The sequence below is a fragment of the Gekko japonicus genome, unplaced genomic scaffold, assembly GCF_001447785.1.
Source record: "Gekko japonicus isolate JY-2015 unplaced genomic scaffold, Gekko_japonicus_V1.1 scaffold1211, whole genome shotgun sequence".
Classification (NCBI taxonomy): domain Eukaryota; kingdom Metazoa; phylum Chordata; class Lepidosauria; order Squamata; family Gekkonidae; genus Gekko; species Gekko japonicus.
The window spans coordinates 524630-545868 of NW_015161990.1; the positions used below are offsets into that span (position 1 = coordinate 524630).

The 21239-nt window shown below is 52.0% G+C and overlaps 1 protein-coding gene across 1 annotated transcript; it reads left to right on the top strand.

The window, feature by feature from the left end:
• The first annotated feature begins 126 nt into the window (after positions 1–126).
• Positions 127–21043, top strand: MCOLN1 (mucolipin 1). Its single transcript, XM_015405387.1, has 16 exons — positions 127–252; positions 4982–5058; positions 5308–5404; positions 5687–5904; positions 8766–8933; positions 9056–9212; positions 9725–9839; positions 13837–13933; positions 14072–14171; positions 15104–15210; positions 15928–16077; positions 17272–17373; positions 17775–17897; positions 19468–19674; positions 19978–20111; positions 20473–21043. The coding sequence occupies exons 3-16, from the start codon at positions 5401–5403 to the stop codon at positions 20507–20509; spliced, it is 1719 nt and encodes a 572-aa protein (XP_015260873.1). The 5' UTR covers positions 127–252; positions 4982–5058; positions 5308–5400; the 3' UTR covers positions 20510–21043.
• The last annotated feature ends 196 nt before the right edge of the window (positions 21044–21239 follow it).

The following is a 21239-nucleotide window of genomic DNA, read 5'->3' on the forward strand; positions in this document are numbered from 1 at the left end:
GCCCCACCCCCCGGGCCTGTCCCGCCCGCATCGCCCCCCTTCCGTGGCTAGGGAGGGGATGGAGTCCTGATTCCGGTGCCCTTTGCGCCCCTCCCGCGACACTGTGCGCTTAAAGGCTAACCTTGCGCGCGCGCGCGTGCTCCCTCCCTTTGCCAGGAAACCATGGGATAGCGCCGCCCGGGGGTGCACAGGCGCGCGCGCCCAGCTGGACATTCCTCCTGAGGAAGAACCCTTGACCACCACCAGGAACAAGTGAGTCACACGCGCAACAGTGGCCGAGAATGCCCTGCACAACTCAGACAGACAGGCATCGGGTGTCAGGATTCAGGGGGAAATGTTTGGCCAGCCCTGCGGAAGCAAAACAGAAAACCAGAGAGAGAGAGAGAGAGGTGGGATGGGTGGAGGAAATGGATGGTCTCCCATGAGCTGTACCCAGGGGTGTTCAAAGGCGCTGTTGCTGACAAGAGAAAGTTAAACACAGCAACGACACAAAGACCTTTCTGGGGGTACGGCCCATTTTGTCAGGTGTGTGAAATAGTTCCCCAAGAACAAATGCAGAGTCCAGTGGCACCTTTAAGACCAACAAATCCAGCTTTTGTGTACATGCACCCTTTTTCAAATACACCGGTAGAGTTCAGACGTACAGGCAGAGGCTGAACAGTTCCCTGAGAAAGAAGCCCTCCCCCCTCACAGGAAGTAAGGCAAGAGAGCCCTGCAAGGCCATGTGGGGTCTTCTACCGCTCTGCAGAGCACAGGTGAGCGTGGGCAGCCTGACAAATGAGCACGGCCTTGCCACCGGTGTGGGCGAGAGCGCTCCTCACTAGCAAGCGCCGGTGGTGAACCATCATAGCTAGGTCAATAGGCTCATGTTTTATGCACCGTGGTGAATATATGTGGTGGGAGCACCACTTCATATCAGACGCCTCCTGACTGTTGTTCATCTTTCTGGCTATCCTCCAGAGCAGCACACCATGCGAGCCATGTGTTGTTTATGCTTAAGCCCTGCAGTACAACTGCATTGGGGCCTGTTCCTAAAGGTTTACATCATGCATTTGGAAAACTGTCGATATCCACAGGCAGAAGGGGAGAAAGAGATTGCCACAGCCAGACTGACGTCTGGAGACAAATTCCATAGGACAGGTCCAACCGGCAAAGTGACAGAACAGCACGTGTTCTTACCGGTAGCTCCCGGCTATGAAACACTCTAATAGAGCATAGTGAGCTAGAGCCTGCCCTTGGGAATGGGACCGTCTTGTCATGGCCCTTGGGGGAGGGGTCTTGCCTACAAACAGCTTCCTAACAGAGACATTAAAGCACAGGTATAGATGGCACCTCTGTCCACATAATATCATGTCCACTTAGACAACAGAACCTCATAATGTCAGCTAACCACATCACTAGTAATGTAATCGGGCTTGTTCACCTCTGTATCCTTCCAGGAGGTATGTGGCACGCACACACACGAACCTTTATTGGCATTGAAAGCACAAAACTTTCTGGGAATACAGCAAAATACTAAGGTACATCAGTCACACTTGGCTATTCAAACCTCATCTGCTGATTGCGTAATGTAAATATTTTGCAACAGCCTCTGTTATTTCACAATTAGTATTAAACAGAAGAAAGTGAATAACTGAGTCATCAGAATGCCAACTCTTACCATCTAAAAGTGGAGTAATAAAATGAGATCGGATATCCCTGTAAAAAGGACCAGTAGGTGCTCCGTTCCATGCACCTCATTTGGGCGAAACTTCCATTTTTAAAGAGGCTGTTTTTACCTTCTGTGTTTCCCTTGATTTGGGTTGTGAAGCCAGGCAGGCAGGCATCCTTTTAGACCTGGTGGGGGTACCTTTGCTGACTTGTAGGAATTCCGTCTGTGCCTCAGTGTAGTTTTAAATAGATTTGAAGCATATTGTGGAGAGATTTGACTTCCTTACTTCTTCCATTTAACTTCCTTCTGATTAGTCCCCTCATTTTTGTTGGTAAAGTTTCCTGCTTTGAAGTCACATGTGAGTTTCGGACTTTGGGGGAACTTTCCATCGACAGGATTGCTGAGCGTGATGCACCGGATCTCGAGCCCTGCTCACAACTAAGTCGTGGTTGGTTCTTTGACCAGCCCTTCCAATATACGGTCATTCATGGTATCCAGGAACCTAGTTTCTACTGTATGTCTTGAACAAATGCTTGGCCAGGCAAAGCGAGAGGTTGTAACCTTTAGGACAGACTGTTGAAAGACGCTCTACGTGGGTTTGTCCTCTTGATGACAGTGTGGAAAGTTCACCCGGTACAGAAGCTCACAACTCATTAACAAATTGACAAAATATGGAGCTGTTTAGGGGGGTGGATCCATGTGTATTATGTGCTTTTATGCTGTGTTTTATTCTGATATTTATATTGTTTTGTTTTATCTCCTGTAACTTTATGTAAGCTGCCCTGAGCCTGCTTCGGCGGGGAGGGCGGGGGGGTACAAGATAAATAAATAATAAATAAATAAGTTGACTGTCGGGATCTACACAGAGTATGCCTATGACGAAGAATTTATGCCGGTAATCCGGCTCGATCGGCCACTATAGAGTTGCTTGGCACTTGCCTTCTTCGTGGGAGGAGGTCAAAGCCCAATTCAGCTTCTTCCGAAGCTGGATTACGCCAACCTCACACTCCCTCTAGGGCGCTGCTGCCTGCTTGACCCCCCCCCTCGCTGGGGAGTGATGCGTTGGGCTGTGTATTGCCCAAACTGTCAAAAGTGGCCGTCGCTCGGTTCTTTGACCAGCCCTTCCAATCTGCCGTCATTCATAGCAAGACCGGAACCCGTTTCTACTGTATGTCTTGAACAAATGCTTGGCCAGGCAAAGCGAGAGGTTGTAACCTTTAGGACAGACTGTTGAAAGACGCTCTACGTGGGTTTGTCCTCTTGATGACAGTGTGGAAAGTTCACCCGGTACAGAAGCTCACAACTCATTAACAAATTGACAAAATATGGAGCTGTTTAGGGGGGTGGATCCATGTGTATTATGTGCTTTTATGCTGTGTTTTATTCTGATATTTATATTGTTTTGTTTTATCTCCTGTAACTTTATGTAAGCTGCCCTGAGCCTGCTTCGGCGGGGAGGGCGGGGGGGTACAAGATAAATAAATAATAAATAAATAAATTAACTGTCAGGATCTACACAGAGTATGCCTATTTGTCCCTGCTCTGTAGTTGCTCCAGTGGTTACTGATTAATTTCCGGGTGCAGTTTAAAGTGCTGGTTATTACTTCCAAAGCCCTTCCTGGCCTGTGACCCATATATCTGCAGGACTGGCCCTCTCGGTATGCCCTGCTGAGGCGGCTTCATTTATCTGGGGAAGGCTTTCGGAAGGTGCCACCCTGTCCGGGGGGGGGGGGTGGTGAAGTGGTGGCTCCCACCTGGTGGAATAGCCAGCCAGGCAAAATCAGGAAGGTTCTCCCTTTTCTCTCGTTTTGCAGGCAGGGGATTTTTTATACAGGAGAGAGCAGTGCTGCAGCGGACCCCTTTTGTATAGGTGATAGGATAGTAAATGTTGATCACCCGTGAAATTGTTGGGTGGTTTTCTTTTTTCATGCCCCTATATGCGGCTTTTTAAATTGGGTATACGACATTGTTTTGTCATTGTTCTTTAATTGTGTAATCTAGTTTTATTATATGTATTATGCTCTTTTTTGCCTTGTTTTTATTATCTGGTAACCCTTGAGTTTCGATGAGAAAGACCGAGCATAAATGAAGTAAATACAGTAACATTTCCACGGCAGCTAACAGGGACTTTGGTGTATTCTGTTATTCACGAACAAGTGGTATTTTGATCATGAACAGGGTTCTGCGTGAGGCTTCAAAAGGCCATGTTTTTGTTTTGCTGTCGAAGGCTTTCACAGCTGGAGTTCATTAGTTGCTGCGGATTTTCCGGGTTGTGTAGCCATGGTCTTGGCATTGTAGAACCTGACGTTTTTATTTGTTTTGCTAAATTCTGTAATCCTGAGATGGATAAACATATCAAATTTTGTGAGGCCCTTGAGATTTGAGATGCAGTTCCTAAAACGTAACATGGAGATCTGGGAACTCTTTGTCGAGCTCGGGCCTCACTTGTCAAATATTTCCTGTTTTCTCACACTTGCATTAGGGGTTTTTGCTCCTCATTTCATTATTCCATCGGTTGTGTTATGGATTCACATGTACTCTTCTACAACTCCTGTGTTGCACGCGGCCTTGCTCTTTTTCACTGCCGTTGTTCATCATCTCTGCTGGGAACTGGAGGGGGAGAGTGGGTGTGCACGGCTGCCTGCTTTGCTTGGTTGGTGCCAGCTCGTAACAGTTCTCACGCGGGGGCCTCCTGAGTGTCTTGAGAACACCTTGGGAGGGATATGATCTCATTGTCCTGTGTGACCTTGTAGTCTGGGGCAGTGTTCCCTCTAAGCTGAGTTAGTGTGAGCTAGCTCAGAGTTGTTTAGCCTCCGGCTCACACATTTTTGCCTTAGCTCAGGAAGGGATGGCTCCAGAGCAAACTAAAGTATGCAGTAGCCAAGTCACTCGCTCACAGCTTTAATGCCGGTAGCTCACAAAGTAGAATTTTTGCTCACAAGGCTCCACAGCTTAGAGGGAGCATTGATCTGGGGAGCTTCTAGATAGTGTAACCATTACTTTGCAGGTGTTAGGGGCAGTCGCAGGGGCAGGCGTGTGGTGAGCTGAGTGGGAGCAACGATCGGTCGCTTGGCATTGGCGGAACTGGTGTCTGGGCCCCAGTTACGACACAGAAGTTGTCTATGTTTGGAACCTTTCTACCTCTTAATAAACAAATCTTGCTGCTACAAGAGTGATTGTGAGAGTGGTTGCATCCAGGACTTGACACCCTTCTTTTTTCAGAGCCTTGGAGGATTTTGTTTGAACTGGGATGAGAGGCTGCCTGTTCGGTAATATATTGAAAGGTGATTTCTCTGTTGTCTGTGCTGAACTTTGTTTTTGTTTTTTCAGTTTAGGTCCTGTTGGGAGTTTCCTCCTTAGTTTGGCAACCAGAAAGACAGGGCTGCCTTGCTGAAAACTGTTCCTTGGTAATTACTTTTTTCATCCCTCTCTGTCCCCCTCCCCCAAGGGGTTGGGCGGCAGCAGTTTTTACTTGCTTTATATTACATCAGCCGTGAAACTGATCTTTATGTGGCAAGGCCTGGTTTACCTGGTCACAGTTTGGTCACAGTCAGAGCGATCACAGTTCCCGTGGCTGGCTGTTCAGTACAGTCATGGCTTGGCATTACCTCACCAAAGGCGTGAACTCACGTGTGTTTGTATATGCGTATCCTTAGGTGTTCCCTGACCTGCTGTATGCCTCAGCAGAGCCCAAGAAGCACAGATTAGTGGCAGATCTTCCTGGGAGCGGTTGAATCTAGGACTGCAGGATGGGTAAGGAGGACATCAGATGCTCTGAGCACTTCACAGAACTGTAAAGCTTTTCATTGTTTGCCTAATTTTGGGGAAAGGGGAAAGAGGTATCAGGCTTGCGTTAAGAATAATTGCATCCTGCACTCCAGGAATTTAGGGTGCTGAAAAACTGGCAGATTCAGAAAGCCTCTGAATTGGGCCACTTAATACAAGAATTGCTTTGGGGAGGGAGTTCTGTTCTTACGGCATGAAACGGGGGGGGGGGACTGTTGTGATGCTCTGTGTTCTTCTGTGTCTTGACAGAGACACAGAGGCTGCTGACCCCCGTGAACAGCTACGGGTCCCAGGATGAGGAAGGCAAGATGAGCCTCAGTGCGGCTTCACTGCAGCCAGAAGAGGAGGACCTCCGCAGGCGCCTTAAGTATTACTTCATGAGCCCCTGCGACAAGTTTCGTGCCAAAGGCCGCAAGCCTTTTAAGTTGGTGCTCCAGCTGGTCAAGATACTCATTGTTACCATCCAGGTAGGTGGACCCGGGGTGGGGGTGGGGTGGGGATCCCTAGCTGGACTTGCTCTGGGTGTAGCCTGAAGATTTGCTGTTTGTTGATTGTCTGCTTCAGACACCTCTGAACTTAGCGGTCCCCTTTCGCTGCCATAGCCAAAGATGGACCTGTTCTCTTTAGGTTTTCCAACTCCTTTAAAAATGTGTCTCAGGTAGTGGATGTCACCAGTGTTCCCTCTAAGCTGAGTGAGTGTGAGCTAGCTCACAGTTTTTTAGCCTCCGGCTCACACATTTCTGTCTCCGCTCAGGAAGGATGGCTCCAGAGCAGGATAATTTATGCAGTAGCCAGATCGCTCGCTCACAACTTTAATGCCAGAACCTCACATGACTACAGTTTAGAGGCGACATTGGCTGTCACCACTTTTTATTGCAGGGAGTTCCACTGGTCAGTTGTTCGTTGTATGAAATAGTACTTAAGGAGCCCTTTTGGGTCAGACCAGTGGTCCAGCTAATCCAGGGGTATTTAACTCACTTATTACAAGGGCGGGATCTGACATAAATGGGACTTTGTGGGGTCAGGCCATGCGTGTCATAAAATGTAATGCCAGGTAGCAGAGATCTAAACTTTATAAAAGATACAAACACAATTAAATATATTATTTTTATTTAGAATACAGATATGCTTAAAACTCTTGCAATATTTTGTTTATTTAACTGACACCTCCCAAACCTTCTCCCCCCCCCCAAAAAAGATGCCTGCCTAAAATGGAAAGGTGGGGGGGGGGTAGTGGGATTTGGCAATGCAGTTTTTAAAATAAAGCATCAAGAAAAAGCACAAAGATCACAGTAGAAAGTAAACATATAAACTAAAAATATAAAATTCTCTGAGCCTAGGAACATAAAATGGCTGGGGACTGCCAGCCTAAGAACCTAAGAGGAGAGAAGCCAGTGTTGGACCAGGCCAAGTGGCCCCTCCAGTCCAGCACTCTGTCTGTCACACGGTGGCCAGAAATACCATCAGGGGCCCTCGGGAGGAGGTCCGGCAGTGGGGCCAGGAGGACACCAGAAGCCCCTCCCACTGTTGCCCCCCCCCGGCACCAAGCGTCTCCCAGTGTCATGTCCCCCTTTGGCTGTGGGTTCCCGGGTGGGAGCAACCACTCAGGCTCACCTTCCGGGTTATGTGGTAGGAAAGGGTGGCCAAGGCCACTGGGAGAGAGGAGCCCTCCTCACGCCCTGGAAAACTCCGTGGCTGCGCACTGCACCTATGCAGTGTTCCCAATCTGTGCTGGCACAAAAGATTGCTCAAGGAACAACGGCTACTGATGAGTACGCCCCCTGTTTTCCCCCAGCAACCTGGCAGCAATGCCTTGGTGTCCTGGGCCAGGGATCCCCAATCTTTTTGAGCTATTGCGTGGGCATCCCCACACGCACGTTAAGAGGACAGGAGTGGGGAATAACTCACAAAGAATAACACACACAGAGAGAGAACACAACTCAGAGGAGAGTGGAAAGGGGCCCCCCTTATGTAAAGGCAGCCAGTCGCAGGTTCTTCCCATTAGCCCCATCAGCTTCCCTGAAATACACAGCAGGAGGCACCATGATGCTCGTGGGCCCGTGGGCTGAGGAGGTCATCCGTCTGCTGCTTTAAAAAAAAAAATCCCTGCTAGAGAACGATGTGGCCGATTCTGGCCCCGTCTCTAAAGTGTCCCTTCTGGGTGAGAGGGCAGGAAGAGCAGCTCTTCCAGCTGGGCTGTAGGACGGAGGTGGTGCCGGTGGCCTCAGTCCGTGATCTCCGTCTGGATGCCGGCCGGGGCCGTGGGCCTCTCGGTCGGTGTCTCAGGGATTCACATTCTGCCTTTGACCCTGTTAGGGCAGAAGCTGGGATGCAGCCCCCCTCATCAGCAGGGCTCGGAGTGCGGCTGATGGAGACCGGCTGTCGGTCGTGCGGGACGGGTGGGATTCCGCAAGGCCCACAGCCGTAGCCGCTTGTGCTAGTCAACCCGCTTGCTTATTTTGTCTATACCCTGCCTGCCTCCCTCTCTCCCCCCAGGGGGGACCCGGGGAGTGCCCTCCATCCGCCTCCTCTCCTCCACCCTCACAGCGGCCCTGCGAGGTAGGGTTAGGCTGCGACTGTGGGACCAGCCGAGGTCGCCCGGGAAGCTTCCGTGGCACGAGTAGGGACTTGAACCTGGGTCTCCCCGACCCTGGTCCAGCACTTTGACCACTGCAGCGCCCTGGCTCTCCACACGTTCTCAACACCCGGCTCTGTCCTTCTCTGTCCGGATCGCCTGCTGATAACTGTGGAGGTCCTGGACGTGTGTGTGCCTGAGTGTGTGGTTAGTGAGGCAAGCAAACTGGAACTGAATCCTGACAAGTCAGGACGGTTAGGAAGGCTCTGAGTTCTTGAAGGGCACGCCGCTCTGCACTTGACTCGGTCAGGAGCGCAGGGTTTATACCGGATCCGGGAATTGTCGTCGGAGGGGCAAGGAAGGAGGTATTCTTTTAGCTTCATTCAGGCTGGGAGAGGACCCCATGCCTTGCTTAGCCGATCTGGCCATGTGGATCCATGCTGAGGTTAGCTTGCGGCTGGACCGTGGTAATGCAGTCTGCGGGCTGCCTACTACTACTGGGTACAAAGTGGAACAGGTGGTTCATGCCCCTTCTGCAGTCCCTTCATGGGCTACCAGTCAGTCACCAGGTTCCGCTGAAGGTTCTTCAGAGTGAGGAAGGAGCGGCATTCTCTGGCTGAGTCCCCGGAGGGCCCCGATGGTGAAGGAAGACAGCGGTCTGAGAAGTCAGCTGGCGCAAGACGGAAGCTTTCCAAATTCCCCCTCCTCCCCCTCCCCCTTTTGCTGCGTGCTGACTGGTTCCCCTTCCTGCAGCTCATCCTCTTTGGACTCAGCAACCAGATGGTCGTGACCTTCAAGGAGGAGAACACCATGACCTTCAAGCACCTCTTCCTGAAGGACTATGCAGAGGGGTCAGAGGACACGTACGCGGTCTACACGCAGGCGGATGTCTACGAGCGCATCTCCTATGCCGTGGGCAAGGTGAGGAGGAGGGGGAGCAGGTGTGTTGCTGGGGAGGTGGAGGGACCGTGTGCGCCCCGCGTCGGGGGGACCGCTGGGCATGACCGGCAGGCAGGGTGCTGACGGCAGCTCTCCCCCCTCAGTACTTGGCCCTTCCCAATGAGACGATCGGACGCTATGCCTATGTGCGTGCAGCCGGGGCCAACCAGTCAGCTCTCATGCTCTGCCAGCAGTACTACCGCAAAGGGAGGATTGACCCCGCCAACGACACCTTCAACATCGATCCCAAGATTGTCACTGGTGAGTGTGAGCTTCTTCCCCGCGGTCCCCGGTGTGTGTGTGTGTGTGTCTCACCTGTTCTGCATACACAGTGTGCGTGTGTCTGTTGGGTGTGTGTGTGTGTGTGTGCGTGTGCGCGGCTTCCATTGCTTGCCTCCGGTCCAGCCATGTGGGGTCTATATTGGGTGTGGGAGAAGAAAGGCAGCCCTGATATAGACGATGGTATGGTGTTGTGCAGTCCTCGTTAGGGCCCGGAGGCTGCTGTACCCACCTCCACCTTTCTGATTTGCACTCCTGTTCCAGAGCAGTTTTTTGTTGATTTGAAACGTGGACTCAGGGAAGATGAGGCTTTCACTCATCACTGTTTTGTGCAGGGTGGGTTCTGTTTTGGGAATCCTGTTTTCTATGTGTTGCATTGCAGGAGGAAGACAGGATGGAGAAAATGCAACTTAATTGGGACAGATACCCTGAACCTGCTTTTGACGCACAAATCCCACAGGTCTGTTCTTAAGCAGTGTCTCCTTTCCCTGTAGAGTGCCTGGGTGTGGATCCCCCAGAAAAGATAATTTCGCCGGACCCTGTGAGAGATTTTCCAGTCTACCAAGAGCCAGGCTACAGCTACAGGAATTTTACGCTCAAGTTTTACAAGTAAACAGCTGTATTTTCTTGATATTTGTTAAGCACTGAGGGATAGGCAGGGTGCAGCATGCAATAAATCGTAACAGAGGGGGAGCAAGCATTGAGCAAGATACTCAGTAATAACAACCCTGGCAGGATGTGTTTTTCTGCCCCTAACATAAAAAGTCTGCTTGGAAATCACTGAGTTGCCTTGTTCCAGTTACTCTGTTAGAGAGGTTTTAAATTGATATCTTTATCAAGTTGTTAAGTTTTCGTAAGGCTTGTGGGACTTCACCAGTTTCCAGGAATTCACAAGTGCATGGCGGCCAGCGTCCCTAGTGACAAGCGGCTGTCTCCAGTGGCTGTCCCCACAAGCCTTATGAAGACTCCACAGCTTGACAAGGGTGTCCGTTGGAAACAGGCCTGGTGGTGTGCACCAACCTCGAAGTCTTCATTCTGCCAGGGGCGCTTACCTTTGTCTCTGTCCCGACAGCATGAAGAGGGTGCCCTATGTCCCTTCAGGGTAGCATGTCAGCAGGGCTTGTGTCCCGCTTGTAATTGTACGTCTTTTAATGGAATCACACGTTTCGTACTGTATTTGTACTTTACTTAATAGCTTATATTTTATAATGCAATATTTTTGCAAAGAACAGATTTTGTTTTCCCTTTCCAAAGTTGCTTTTGTATGTTTGGTGGGTCTCATGATTGGCCACCTTCTCCCTGCTTGTTTGCTCAAGGGCATAAAAACAGCACACACGTTGCCCAGCAGCCGAAAATGACATCCATAAAACAAACCCGAGGTAAAAGCAGACAGCAGAAACGGCTTAAAACGATGGAGTCCATCCGTTAAACACCCGGGTAAAAAGGAGTGTCTTGGCCTGGCACCTGAGAGAGAGAGAGAGAGAGTAAAGGAGGTGCCGGGCAGGCATCCCAGAGCCCAAGCGCCACCCCCCTGGGGAAGGCCCGCCTGCCGGTAGGAGCGCTGTGCCCCGTTGTGTCCCGTCTGGATCTAGCTTAACAGGTGAAACCTGGGATGGCGGACTCAGAAGAGCTCTTGCAGTAACTGCCAGGCTCTTTTCTTGTCCCAAACCTGTCCCCGTTTGGGGAGCCTCCTGCTTTAAGACCTCTTCCCCAACGCACCCCCCCCGCCCTCTCGGCCAGGCTGGGGGCTCACTCTGGATAACTCTCTGCTTCCCCCCAGTCACCCACAGAGCTAAAATCACCCTATGATGAAATCCCACCCAGCTTGTGCTCAGCCTTGGGACTGGCTCCTTGTGCCCTGAGGGCCTAAGTCTGCTTGCTCCGCCTGCTCCAGCCTCATGAGACTAGCCTCCCTCAAAACGCAGTCCAGAGTCCCCGCGTGGCTCCCTTCCCCGGACTTCTAGCCCTTGGAACGGTCTCGAGTCTGAGGCCGCTGCTCTGCCGTACAGTCCAGTACGGAAAGGCGTTGGTAACATTCCTCACTGCTGCTGTCCCTTCGCTTCTCTCCCCCCTCCCCCCCAGTCCTTTACTTTCTGAGGCTGCATGGCAGAGGGTGGGTAAATGTGGCCTGAGGACTGTGGACAATTCTCTGTGAGCTCCCCAGTATTTTTGCACTGCTCTGCACTTTCCTACTAAATCCCTCCCTTCGTCTTCCTTCAGCCGCGCCCTGGAGCCTTTTCACTTTGTCAGAAAGACCACCATGCTCTGTTTCGAGGGCCCCAAGTGCAGTGTGTGGGGGGGTGTTTCGCAACGTTCTTTCTAGCTGGGTGTTGTTAAAGCCCGTGTAGTGCAGCAGTGAACGTGTTGCCCTAGGCCAGGGGTGGCCAAACTGCCTCAACGTCACAGCCACACAGAATAAACGTCAGATGTTTGAGAGCCACAAGACATGAACAAATATTACGCGCACACGTTTCTGCTGACAAATAGGCAGATTTGCTTTTTATGAACGTTAAACGAGACTGTGAAAGAGGCGCGCGTGGGGCTCCCAGGCTGCAGTTGGGCCACAGTCCTGCCCTCGGCTCTGCCGTGGAACTTTGCTGGGTGGGCTAGCCTCCCTCACAGGGTGGTGGTGGTAGTTGTGAGGGTAAAATGGGGGTGGGGAGGAGGATGTCAGCTGCTTTGGGTTCCCACAGGATAGAAAGGCGGGGTTTCCCAGACGTGACAGCAGGCCACAGGCCTGACGGCCATTTAAACTTAAAAAAAAAAATTCCTCTGCTGCTGCTCAGAGCGCTGGCAGGAAACGTGAGCTGGGGGTGGGAACTTGCATTTTGGGGGGGGGTACTGCCAACCCTCAGTGCCCCCCCCCCTGGCTAGGCTAATTAATTAATTAATTACCTGTGACATTGTGTGTAGGATAACCGTGCATCCTGTGAGCTTGTTCCTTCCAAGTCACAGGTCCAGATGACACAGGGTGGTGAACGAGAAGTTGACACATCTTGAGTCTACCCAGACACAGGAGAGTCCTTCTGAACCCCTGAGAGGGGAAACCACCACCACCCCTTTGGTGGCGGCACCACACGTGGGCGGCAGCCGCAATCGGCCCCGTGTCACTTAGCTGGTTCTCTCTCTCTCTCTCTCTCTCTCTCTCTCTCTGGCTACGTGCTGCGTAGATGAAATTAAACGCAACACGCATAGTATTAAACCCTAACCCTTTTAAGCAGAATTATTATTTATATTCAGACATATTCATCTCTGGGGCGGGGTTCTTGTGCCTCTTGCATTCCCCGCTCCACACCCTACACCATATGCGCAAGCAAATTTGTGGATATACTCAACATTTTTTTTGGGGGGGGGGATTTCTGCACTCTCTGCTCCCTGAGCACACGTTTCTTGCCACCTGAGAGGAAGGAAAAATAAAAGTTGAAAAAAGGAAAAACCCCACATTGTTCCTTAAAGAAAGAGAGAGAGTGGTAGTAGCGACTTCTTTGGACAGAAGATGTCTCGTGCATTCACAATATTAGCAGCATAGTTACATACCTTTGCAAATATGTTGGGTATTGTAATGATTCCTTATTTTTGGTGTGTGTTTGTCTCTTTAAAAGTTTGGTTGCATGGCTGTGGTAGACAGACTAGAGTGGTTGAGAGAGGCAAGTGTGGTATGATTGGTGGTTGACAGAGAGGGGGAGGGGTTTTGGAAGTGAAAATGAGTGGATGAGTATGTATGTCAGTCAGGTTTTACAGTTACAGGTTTGACAGTTGATAAGTTCAGTTCTGTGTGGGGAATGAGTTAGACAAGCAGTTAGTTCTGTGTATGAAAGAAGTTAGAAGCAGTCCTGTGTGGAATAAGTTAGTTCAGTGAGAAACAGAAGGAAGGCTGAGAGAATAGAGAAAAATAAATGAAAGTTTAGTTGAAGACAAGTTATAGGAAAGGCTGTATGTCCTGGAGAGAAACAGTGAACATATATGACCTTGAGTTAAAGTGTTACAAAGTTACCTGAAAGATCCCTGTCAGTAAGGGAGCAGATTGTGTGTGATACACCAAGCAGTCCTTCAGTATTTACACATTACTTGTTACATTGTACTACCCTCTTATTCATGCTTTATTTTAATAAATCCTCTTTAAGTATACCAGCTCTGAAGGAAATACTTCCCAGGACCACATAGTCCCTCGTGGGCCTTGAACTCGGTCTACCTAACCAGTGAGAACAGAAGTAGAAGCATAATGGTTTGGAAGTCCTTAAAATTTCCTGGTGGCAGCCTTATATACCCAGTAAAACAAAATAAAGAACACTTTTAAAGTAAAACCAGTCCTCCCTAATCAGGAGGACGCCACAGGTATGTTTACAGAAATTATTATCTAATACTGTAGACTGCCTTACCTAAAAATCTTCAATCAAAACATTAAGTGAGTCAATTCTTGTTTTAAAAATCATTCCCCTCATTCCAAGATAAAATATTTCACAGGACATTTTTTCAGTGCTTCCCAAAACTTCCTGTGTTTGAGGTGGAGAAATGTCTGTGTGTTTCTCCTGAATTCTTCTGATTTTCTTCTAATGTTTTTTCCCACATCTCTAGAGTTGATTCACCAAATCTTTTTCTCTGGCAGGCTGATAAATGTCACCCTCCAGTTCAAGCTGAAAGCCATCAACATCCAGACCATCATCAACAATGAAATCCCAGACTGCTACACCTTCTCCATAATGGTGAGTCTCTACAGCTGTGCGTCCCCTTCCCTCTCTTTCTTTTAAGGACCCTTCTCATGTGAGGAAGACTCTCACTGTTAAGGCTTCTCTCTCCGGTGTCTGACGCTCTCCTGTCCTTCTCTGCCACCCCTCCCCCAGATCGTGTTTGACAACAAAGCACATAGTGGCCGAGTGAAGATCCATCTGGACAACAGAGTGGACATCCAGGAGTGTAAAGACCCCAGTGTGTTTGGCAAAGGTACAGACTGGACGCAGGGTGAATTTAGCACACCGCAAGCACCAAAGCTCTCTTTGGCAAAGGACGGGGGCTTCCGTGCTGGAAGTGTGTAAATTTCATCTTTAATGACCAGATGGTTAGTGCCAGAGCAGGAAAGGGCATTTGACTCCTTTGGGAAGCTGTAGCATTTTGAAGTGTTACAGACCTTGCTGTGTGTCCCATGCCAGCATTTTCTGTGTCTTCTTGAGCTCCTTCTACCCCCGAATCCCTGGGGGGGAAATACCCAGCCCCTGTTCACAAGACATTATTGAGTATTATGCAGTGCTTCTATGTATCAGGGCCACATGTAGGCTAAACAGATTTTTCATCAAACTTGCAGAAAAACCTGGAAATTAAAAAACAATACATGAGGGGGTTTAAATCCCCTGAGAACAGGGGGCAGCAGAGCTACGCTGTGTGCAGCAGCAGTGTTGCAAACGGGGAAATCTCACCGGGGCCCCACTGTTGATAATTTTGTTAACAAACACACCTGGATCCTGACTGTTTCTGTAGCACTGGCTTCCAATATGGGAGTGTATTTCTCTGGCAATAGGTACTTTCTGCTAATGCAAGACCATTCTAGAAAATCTAGATATCTTGCTCCCTATAAGCTGTGGAGTCCTGTGAGCAAAAATTCTACTTTGTGAGCCACTGGCATTAAAGTTGTGAGCGAGCCATTTGGTTGCTGCATAAATTAGTTTGCTCTGGAGCCATCCCTTCCTGAACTGAGACAAAAATGTGTGAGCCAGAGGCTAAAACACTTTGAGCTAGCTCACACTCACTCAGCTTAGAGGGAACACTGGCTGGGACCTGAAGCTTTGGGGTTTGTTCTTTAGAGCCCTGCATGCTGAATGAGCGCTAAATAGTTTGGAGCTTTTTCGACAATTAAGTGCTGCCCTCCCTCTTCCTTGCAGGAGACAATAGTTCACGGATGTTCTTTGATGTGGTTGTGCTCCTCGTCTGCGTGCTTTCCTTCATCCTGTGCACCCGCTCGATTGTCAGGGGCCTTCGGCTGCAACATGTAAGGACTGCTGCAGGAGCAGTTTCATGCCCCAGTGGGAATCCATGGGACTGCAGGGCCACGTGGGATGCCACAGGGAGGCAAGGCTGGAACATGAGCGGCTGGATATTCGGTCCTGTCGTGGATCCATCTAGCCCAGGGGTCCCCAGCGCGGTCATGCCTGTGGGTGCAGCATGGTGTGTGCCCACACCTTTGCCCAGTGGTGCCCCCCCCCGAAGTGTTTCGAGAAAGTGGGTGGGGCTGTGTGGGGCTCTTGTCCAGCAGGGCTTCTGATTGGCCACTGGAGATGGGATTGGCTGCCCAGGTTAGAACAGTGTTTCAGATGGAACTGCCACCACAGGGCCGGTTTTATTCTCTCTCACATCTCTCCCCCCCCTCCAAGGTGTATTTCTTAAATCACCCCTCTTCTCCCCTGCAGTTGGGCTTTCCCTGTGCATATGTGTGGCTCTGACTCCTGCAGCAGCCATTTTGTAGTTGCACCCCCACCCCCACCACCTTGTGGTGTCCTAGTTCCAAAGGGGCCCAACAGGCTCAGAAAGGCTGGGGCCTGGAAGCAGGTGGATCGTCAGGCCCAGGAAGGAGCCGCCCAGCCCGCATCTTTCCAAGGGCACGACCTTCCAGGCTTAGCCAGAAGTGGCCCTGCCCTTCCCTTCGGGCACAAGAGAGGCGAGGGAGGACTGCAGCTCAGCAGGGGGACACACCCTTTTCTGTTTCCAGGAGTTCAGCCAGTTCTTCCAGCAGCATTACGACCAGGGTGTCTGCCTGTCAGACCGCATGGAGTTTGTGAACGGCTGGTACATCCTGCTGGTCGTGAGTGACATCCTCACTGTCTCTGGGACCATCATGAAGATTGGAATCGAGTCCAAGGTAAGCAGCTGGCTTGGCAGACGGTGGGTGGTGGTCACATCCCTGGAAAGGCTTTGTATCATTATGGGCTGCAGTCTCAGCTGCCAAAGCTCATGGTGCAAAGAAGGGGGGTAGCCCTTTTTCTTTGAAACATTTCTGTTCTGCCTGATCTCCTCCGATGCAGGGCAGCTAGCAATGCACAGGGTTAGCAAAGGGCTAGGACTAGAACAAACACAGCCAGCGCTGCTGCAAACGATTCACCCTCTATCGGACGCTCTTTGGAAGGAGCCTGCCTTCCCTAGTAGTCCAGTCTGAAGGCTACGGCAGCCTGGATCGGCGCGTAGCCAGGTCAGCAGAGTTCAGATAAGGAGCTAGCCTGAATTGAAAGAAGGCACGTCCAGCAACACCAGTGACTGGCTTTATCATCCATTATATCAGGCCCTAAAGAAATCTGTTTTAGGGGGTGGCCATGTTGGGTCTGCCATAGAACAGCCAGATTTGAGTCCAGCAACACCTGAGAGGCCAGCGAAGTTCAGTCAAAGACCCTCCCCTGTCTCGGGTACAAGTGCAGGGGTGCAGGTCTCCGTGTCCTGCAGTCCCAGGCAGAAGGTGGGAGGGGTGTGAGAGAGAAAGGAGCCAGGGGGGCGGAGGTACACCCTGCAGGCTGCAGTCAGCTTGATGAGAGCGGAGTGGAAAGTGCTTTGGGGTCAGGAAATTAGCACCTGTAGTGGGATAAGAATCCCACCTGAAGAAGTGTGCGTGCACGTGAAGGCGTAGGCCCAGAATGAAACTTCATTGGTCTCAAAGGTGCCACCAGACTCAAACTTTGTTTTGTTGCTTCAGACCAACACGGTGACCCACCTGAACATAAGAATCCCGTGTCCCTATTCAGCCTGGAGGGTTTGCTGTGGTGAGCTTGTGAATGAACTCCTCACGTTCAGCAAAATCTCCTGTTGGAATCGCCCCCTTAAGGCTTCCCTCTCTTTGGGGACACTGCCACTCTTAGGCCAGCCAGCAGTGGGGCGACCTGGACGCCTGCGGTTCCGTCTGAATCGAATGGATCCGCACCAGCCAGACATTCTTCCTTCACCACCACTGGCATCACCTCTGTCATGTCTGAATGAGACGTCAGTGTGTGTCGTTTCCCCGTAGCCACTGGAGCACGGGGGGGGGGGGGGGGGGGCCTCAAAAGCGACCGGTGTTTGTCGTTGACAGAACTTGGCCAGCTACGATGTGTGCAGCATCCTCCTGGGCACCTCCACGCTCCTGGTCTGGGTCGGAGTCATGCGGTACCTCAGCTTCTTCCAGAAGTACAACGTGAGTGTTTAACATCTGCTTCCCCCCCCCCCAGTGGCAGGCAGCTCTAGAGACAAGACCAGGAGGGACTTCCCAGATCTTGTGCCTGAAACTTTGTTTTTGTTTTTCATTTTAACGAAAACACAGATGTTCAAAGTGATCAATTCCGCACCCGGTACCTAATCTTACGTGTGTGCAGTGTAATGTGGGTTACGCTGCAGGTCAGAGTCATTCCTGCGTGTACCCGTGTTTATGGAGCCTAGGTTTTCTCATTGGGGGTCACTGATGACTTGACAGACAAGTCCGCGGTTGATCTGGAACTTGAACTTGGCCCCTCCCAGAGACCCTAGTCCAAAACCCTATATCCCTCCCCCCCCCCGCCCCGCTCCCCGGCAAGCCTTCTCACTCGATTTCTCCCCCAGATTCTGATAGTCACCATGCGAGTTGCCTTCCCCAACGTCATCCGCTTCTGCTGCTGTGTGGCGGTCATCTACCTGGGCTACTGCTTCTGCGGCTGGATCGTGTTGGGACCCTACCATGTCAAGGTACCGGGCAGGAGCTGGCCGTGGTGCTGAGCGGCAGGAGGCCGGTGCCAAAGCGAGCGGAGCCAATACCTCTTTCAGAATGTCCTCTCGGGGAGAGGGGCATGAGTGGTGCTCGTGCCTGTGAAGGGGTGGCGTGGCCAGGCGGGGCTGCTGGGTGGCCATCCGGGAGTCCTCTCGAGGGAGGCAACGTGTGGCAGGCCTCTCCTGGCTGCCCGCAGCACGTGCTGAATCCACCTGTAAAAGGTAAAGGTCTCCCTTGCTCGAAGGCCAGTCGAGTCCGACTCTAGGGCTGCGGTGCTCATCTCCGTTTCCAAGCCGAAGAGCCAGCGCTGTCCGAAGACGTTTCCGTGGTCATGTGGCCAGCATGACTAAACACCAAGGTGCACGGAACGCTGTTCCCTTCCCACCGAAGCGGTACCTATTTATCTACTTGCAATTTCTTGCTTCCGAACGGCTAGGTTGGCAGGAACTGGAACTAGAGATGGGAGCTCACTCCTTCATGCAGCACACTCGGGTCTCAAACTGCCGAACTACCGACCTTCCACAGCCTGCAGTTCAGCGTCTTAACCACTTGAGCCACCACAGCTCAATCCACCTGTACCCTTGTGATAAAGGCGCCAGCCCCCCTTGCATCTCAAAGAGAAACGGCGGGGATTGGTTCCAGTTCAGCAGCCTATCGGAACTTCCCCCCTCTGCCCTGAGGGTTCCCTGCTCTGTTCTTCAACAAAAGCTCTGCCCCTCTCTCTCTCTCTCTCTCTCTCTCTCTCTCTCTCTCTCTCTCTCTCTCAAATGTCAGAAGGATGCAAAAAATTAGCGCTCCGAAGTGTGGATGGTTCGCCTTGGGCCATATCCACAGAGATGCAAGCTTCTCAATATGAGCTGTGCACAGATGGTCTGCCTGTCTGCAAGATCTGCCTATCACAGCGGGCTGACTATGCGTTTGGCGGGAGTTTAGCTGAACTGTGGGGCTGATCCTGCAACTCAGTGATGACTGTATGAGGTCCATAATCCCGAGTTTGTACTGAATGGTTTTGCCACCAACCACTCTGGTTTGCAGTAAGTATCTGACTTCTGAATCCTTGCTGCAGTATCTGAGCTGGAGCAACATAAGGTTAGGCATTGTGACTTGCCTTCTCTTGCGGTGAACTTGCTGCAGAAAATCTGCCTGTGGAATAGAGGTAATGGTAAAGGTCTCCCTTGCTCGAAAGCCAGTCGAATCCGACTCTAGGGATGCAGTGCTCATCTCCGTTTCCAAGCCGAAGAGCCAGCGCTGTCCAGAGACGTTTCCGTGGTCATGTGGCCAAGGTGCACGGAACACTGACCTCCTTCCCACCAAAGCAGTCCCTATTGATCTCCTTGCCATGTCTTGCTTTCGAACTGCTAGGCTGGCAGGAGCTGGGGCCAGAGACGGGAGCTCACTCCGTCACGCGGCACACTCGGTTCTCAAACGGCTAAACTGCTGACCTTCCTGTTAATAGGCACTGTCCTGCTGTGAACAGCACCAGCTGCTTCTGCATGTTGAATCTGTGTCTTCCTTGTCTGTTTACTTCTCTGCCTGGTCCGGTTTCAGTTCCGCTCCCTTTCGATGGTGTCAGAGTGCCTTTTCTCCCTCATCAACGGGGACGACATGTTTGTGACGTTTGCTGAGATGCAGCAGAACAGCTACCTGGTGTGGCTCTTCAGCCAGCTCTACCTGTACACCTTCATCAGCCTCTTCATCTACATGGTGCTCAGCCTCTTCATCGCTCTGATCACCGGCTCCTACGAGACCATCAAGGTGGTTCGACTAGGGACTGAGCTGTCTTGTGTTGGACAGAGAGAGAGCTCAAGCGTGGGGGCTCCGGCACGGGGCCTCGCCTCAGTGCCAGGTGGTCCGGATCAGAGGGACTTGTGAGCGGGGGTGGGGGTGGGGGGCAGTTTCCTGAACTTTGTTCGCGGGGGGGGGAGGGGATCCCACTCAGTTCCAGATCTGCCCCGACTGGGTAGATAGGTTTGCCCCTCCCTTAGCACAGTCCTGTGAGAGGCCAGCTAGCGGGCAGACCGGGCCCCGTTGAATCCCTCTCGCCTCTCGTCCTTGCAGCATCAGTGCGAGGGCGAGACGGCCACCACGCAGCTCCATGCCTACATAGCCGCCTGCAAGGACAGCCCGAAGTCTGGGAAATTTCGCCGGGGAAACAGCTCCTCGTGCTCCGCCTTCTGCTGCTGCTGTGAGCCGTAAGTCTGCTGGGGGTGGGGTGGGGGTAGCTGCATCTATACTCGTCTTCTTCTTCGGGGTTAAGCAGCTGGGGCAAGAACAGGAAAGGCTCCTCTCTCCCCCCTGCCCAGAAGATGGGCTCACTGCTGCCCTCTGCTGCCACCCAGTGGAGAGGTGCTGGCTGAGGGTTTGGACTGAGCCCCCAGAACATGCAGTGAGTACTGGGGGGGGGGGAGATGGCTTGGTGTGGGTATCAAGGCTGCTGCTTGTAGTCTCGGACACGTCGTGCTTTTCTGCTTGCAAGAGAGGGGGTGTCAAGGGGTATCCAGCCTGATGGCTTTCTTCTCTTCTTTCCTCTGTACACCCCCACCCACCCCCCAGAACCCCTCTGGAGGAGAACGTCCTGGTTGTCAACTGACGCCACCTGTGACATGGCACGCGAAGGCCACGCTCTCCTGCTTGAAGCTGGGCTGCTTGGGGTGTGGACTTTGGAGAGTGAGGAGGCCTCCTGCAGATGGCTTCCTGGCGCAATAAGGATGGCGAGAGGCGGCAGCTCATCATGGCCAGGTGCCAGTTCCGCAGGAAACCCGTGAGGCTGCGCCGCAAGGGAGATGTGCCCGGGGGTGGAGGCTGCGAGCGACGTTCTGCACAGTCCCTCCAGACTTCCGATGCGTCCGTCTGGGTCCTCGTGTCCCCCACGTTGCCCATGTGCTGTGGATGGCTGAGCAGCTGTCGAGTGGTGGAGACCCTGATCCGCCTGCCTCTGCTGCTGGCACAGGGGCAGAGTGTAGAGGGCTGTGGCGGCACCCTCCAGACTTCCCCCGCGGCCGGGCCACGCCCTGGAAGGGCCAGTACAGCGCAGTGATTCAGAGTGTGTTGTTGGACTCTAGGACCTGGGGGGGAGCCAGGCTCAGATGACCTTGGGCCAGCCACGCGCTCTCTTGGCCTAGCCTGCCTACCTCACAGGGTGGTTGTTGTGAGGATAAAATGGAGGAGACGAGAATGATGTAAGCCCCTCTGGGGGGTGGGGGGGTAGAAATGCATTAAATGGAGAAGGAAATGAGCAGGAGAGCTTCGGCAGTTGCTTGTGCCCGCCCCCACCCCCCGCCCCCTCCCCTCGGCATCTCGGGAAGGGGGTCTGGCCCTTC

What these genes read in the sequence shown, in the direction of transcription:
- MCOLN1 (XM_015405387.1), top strand. An exon ending in TACTCATTGTTACCATCCAG is followed by an intron (nt 5,905 to 8,765) that starts GTAGGTGGACCC and finishes CCCTTCCTGCAG; the next exon opens with CTCATCCTCTTTGGACTCAG. An exon ending in AGATTGGAATCGAGTCCAAG is followed by an intron (nt 16,078 to 17,271) that starts GTAAGCAGCTGG and finishes TGTCGTTGACAG; the next exon opens with AACTTGGCCAGCTACGATGT.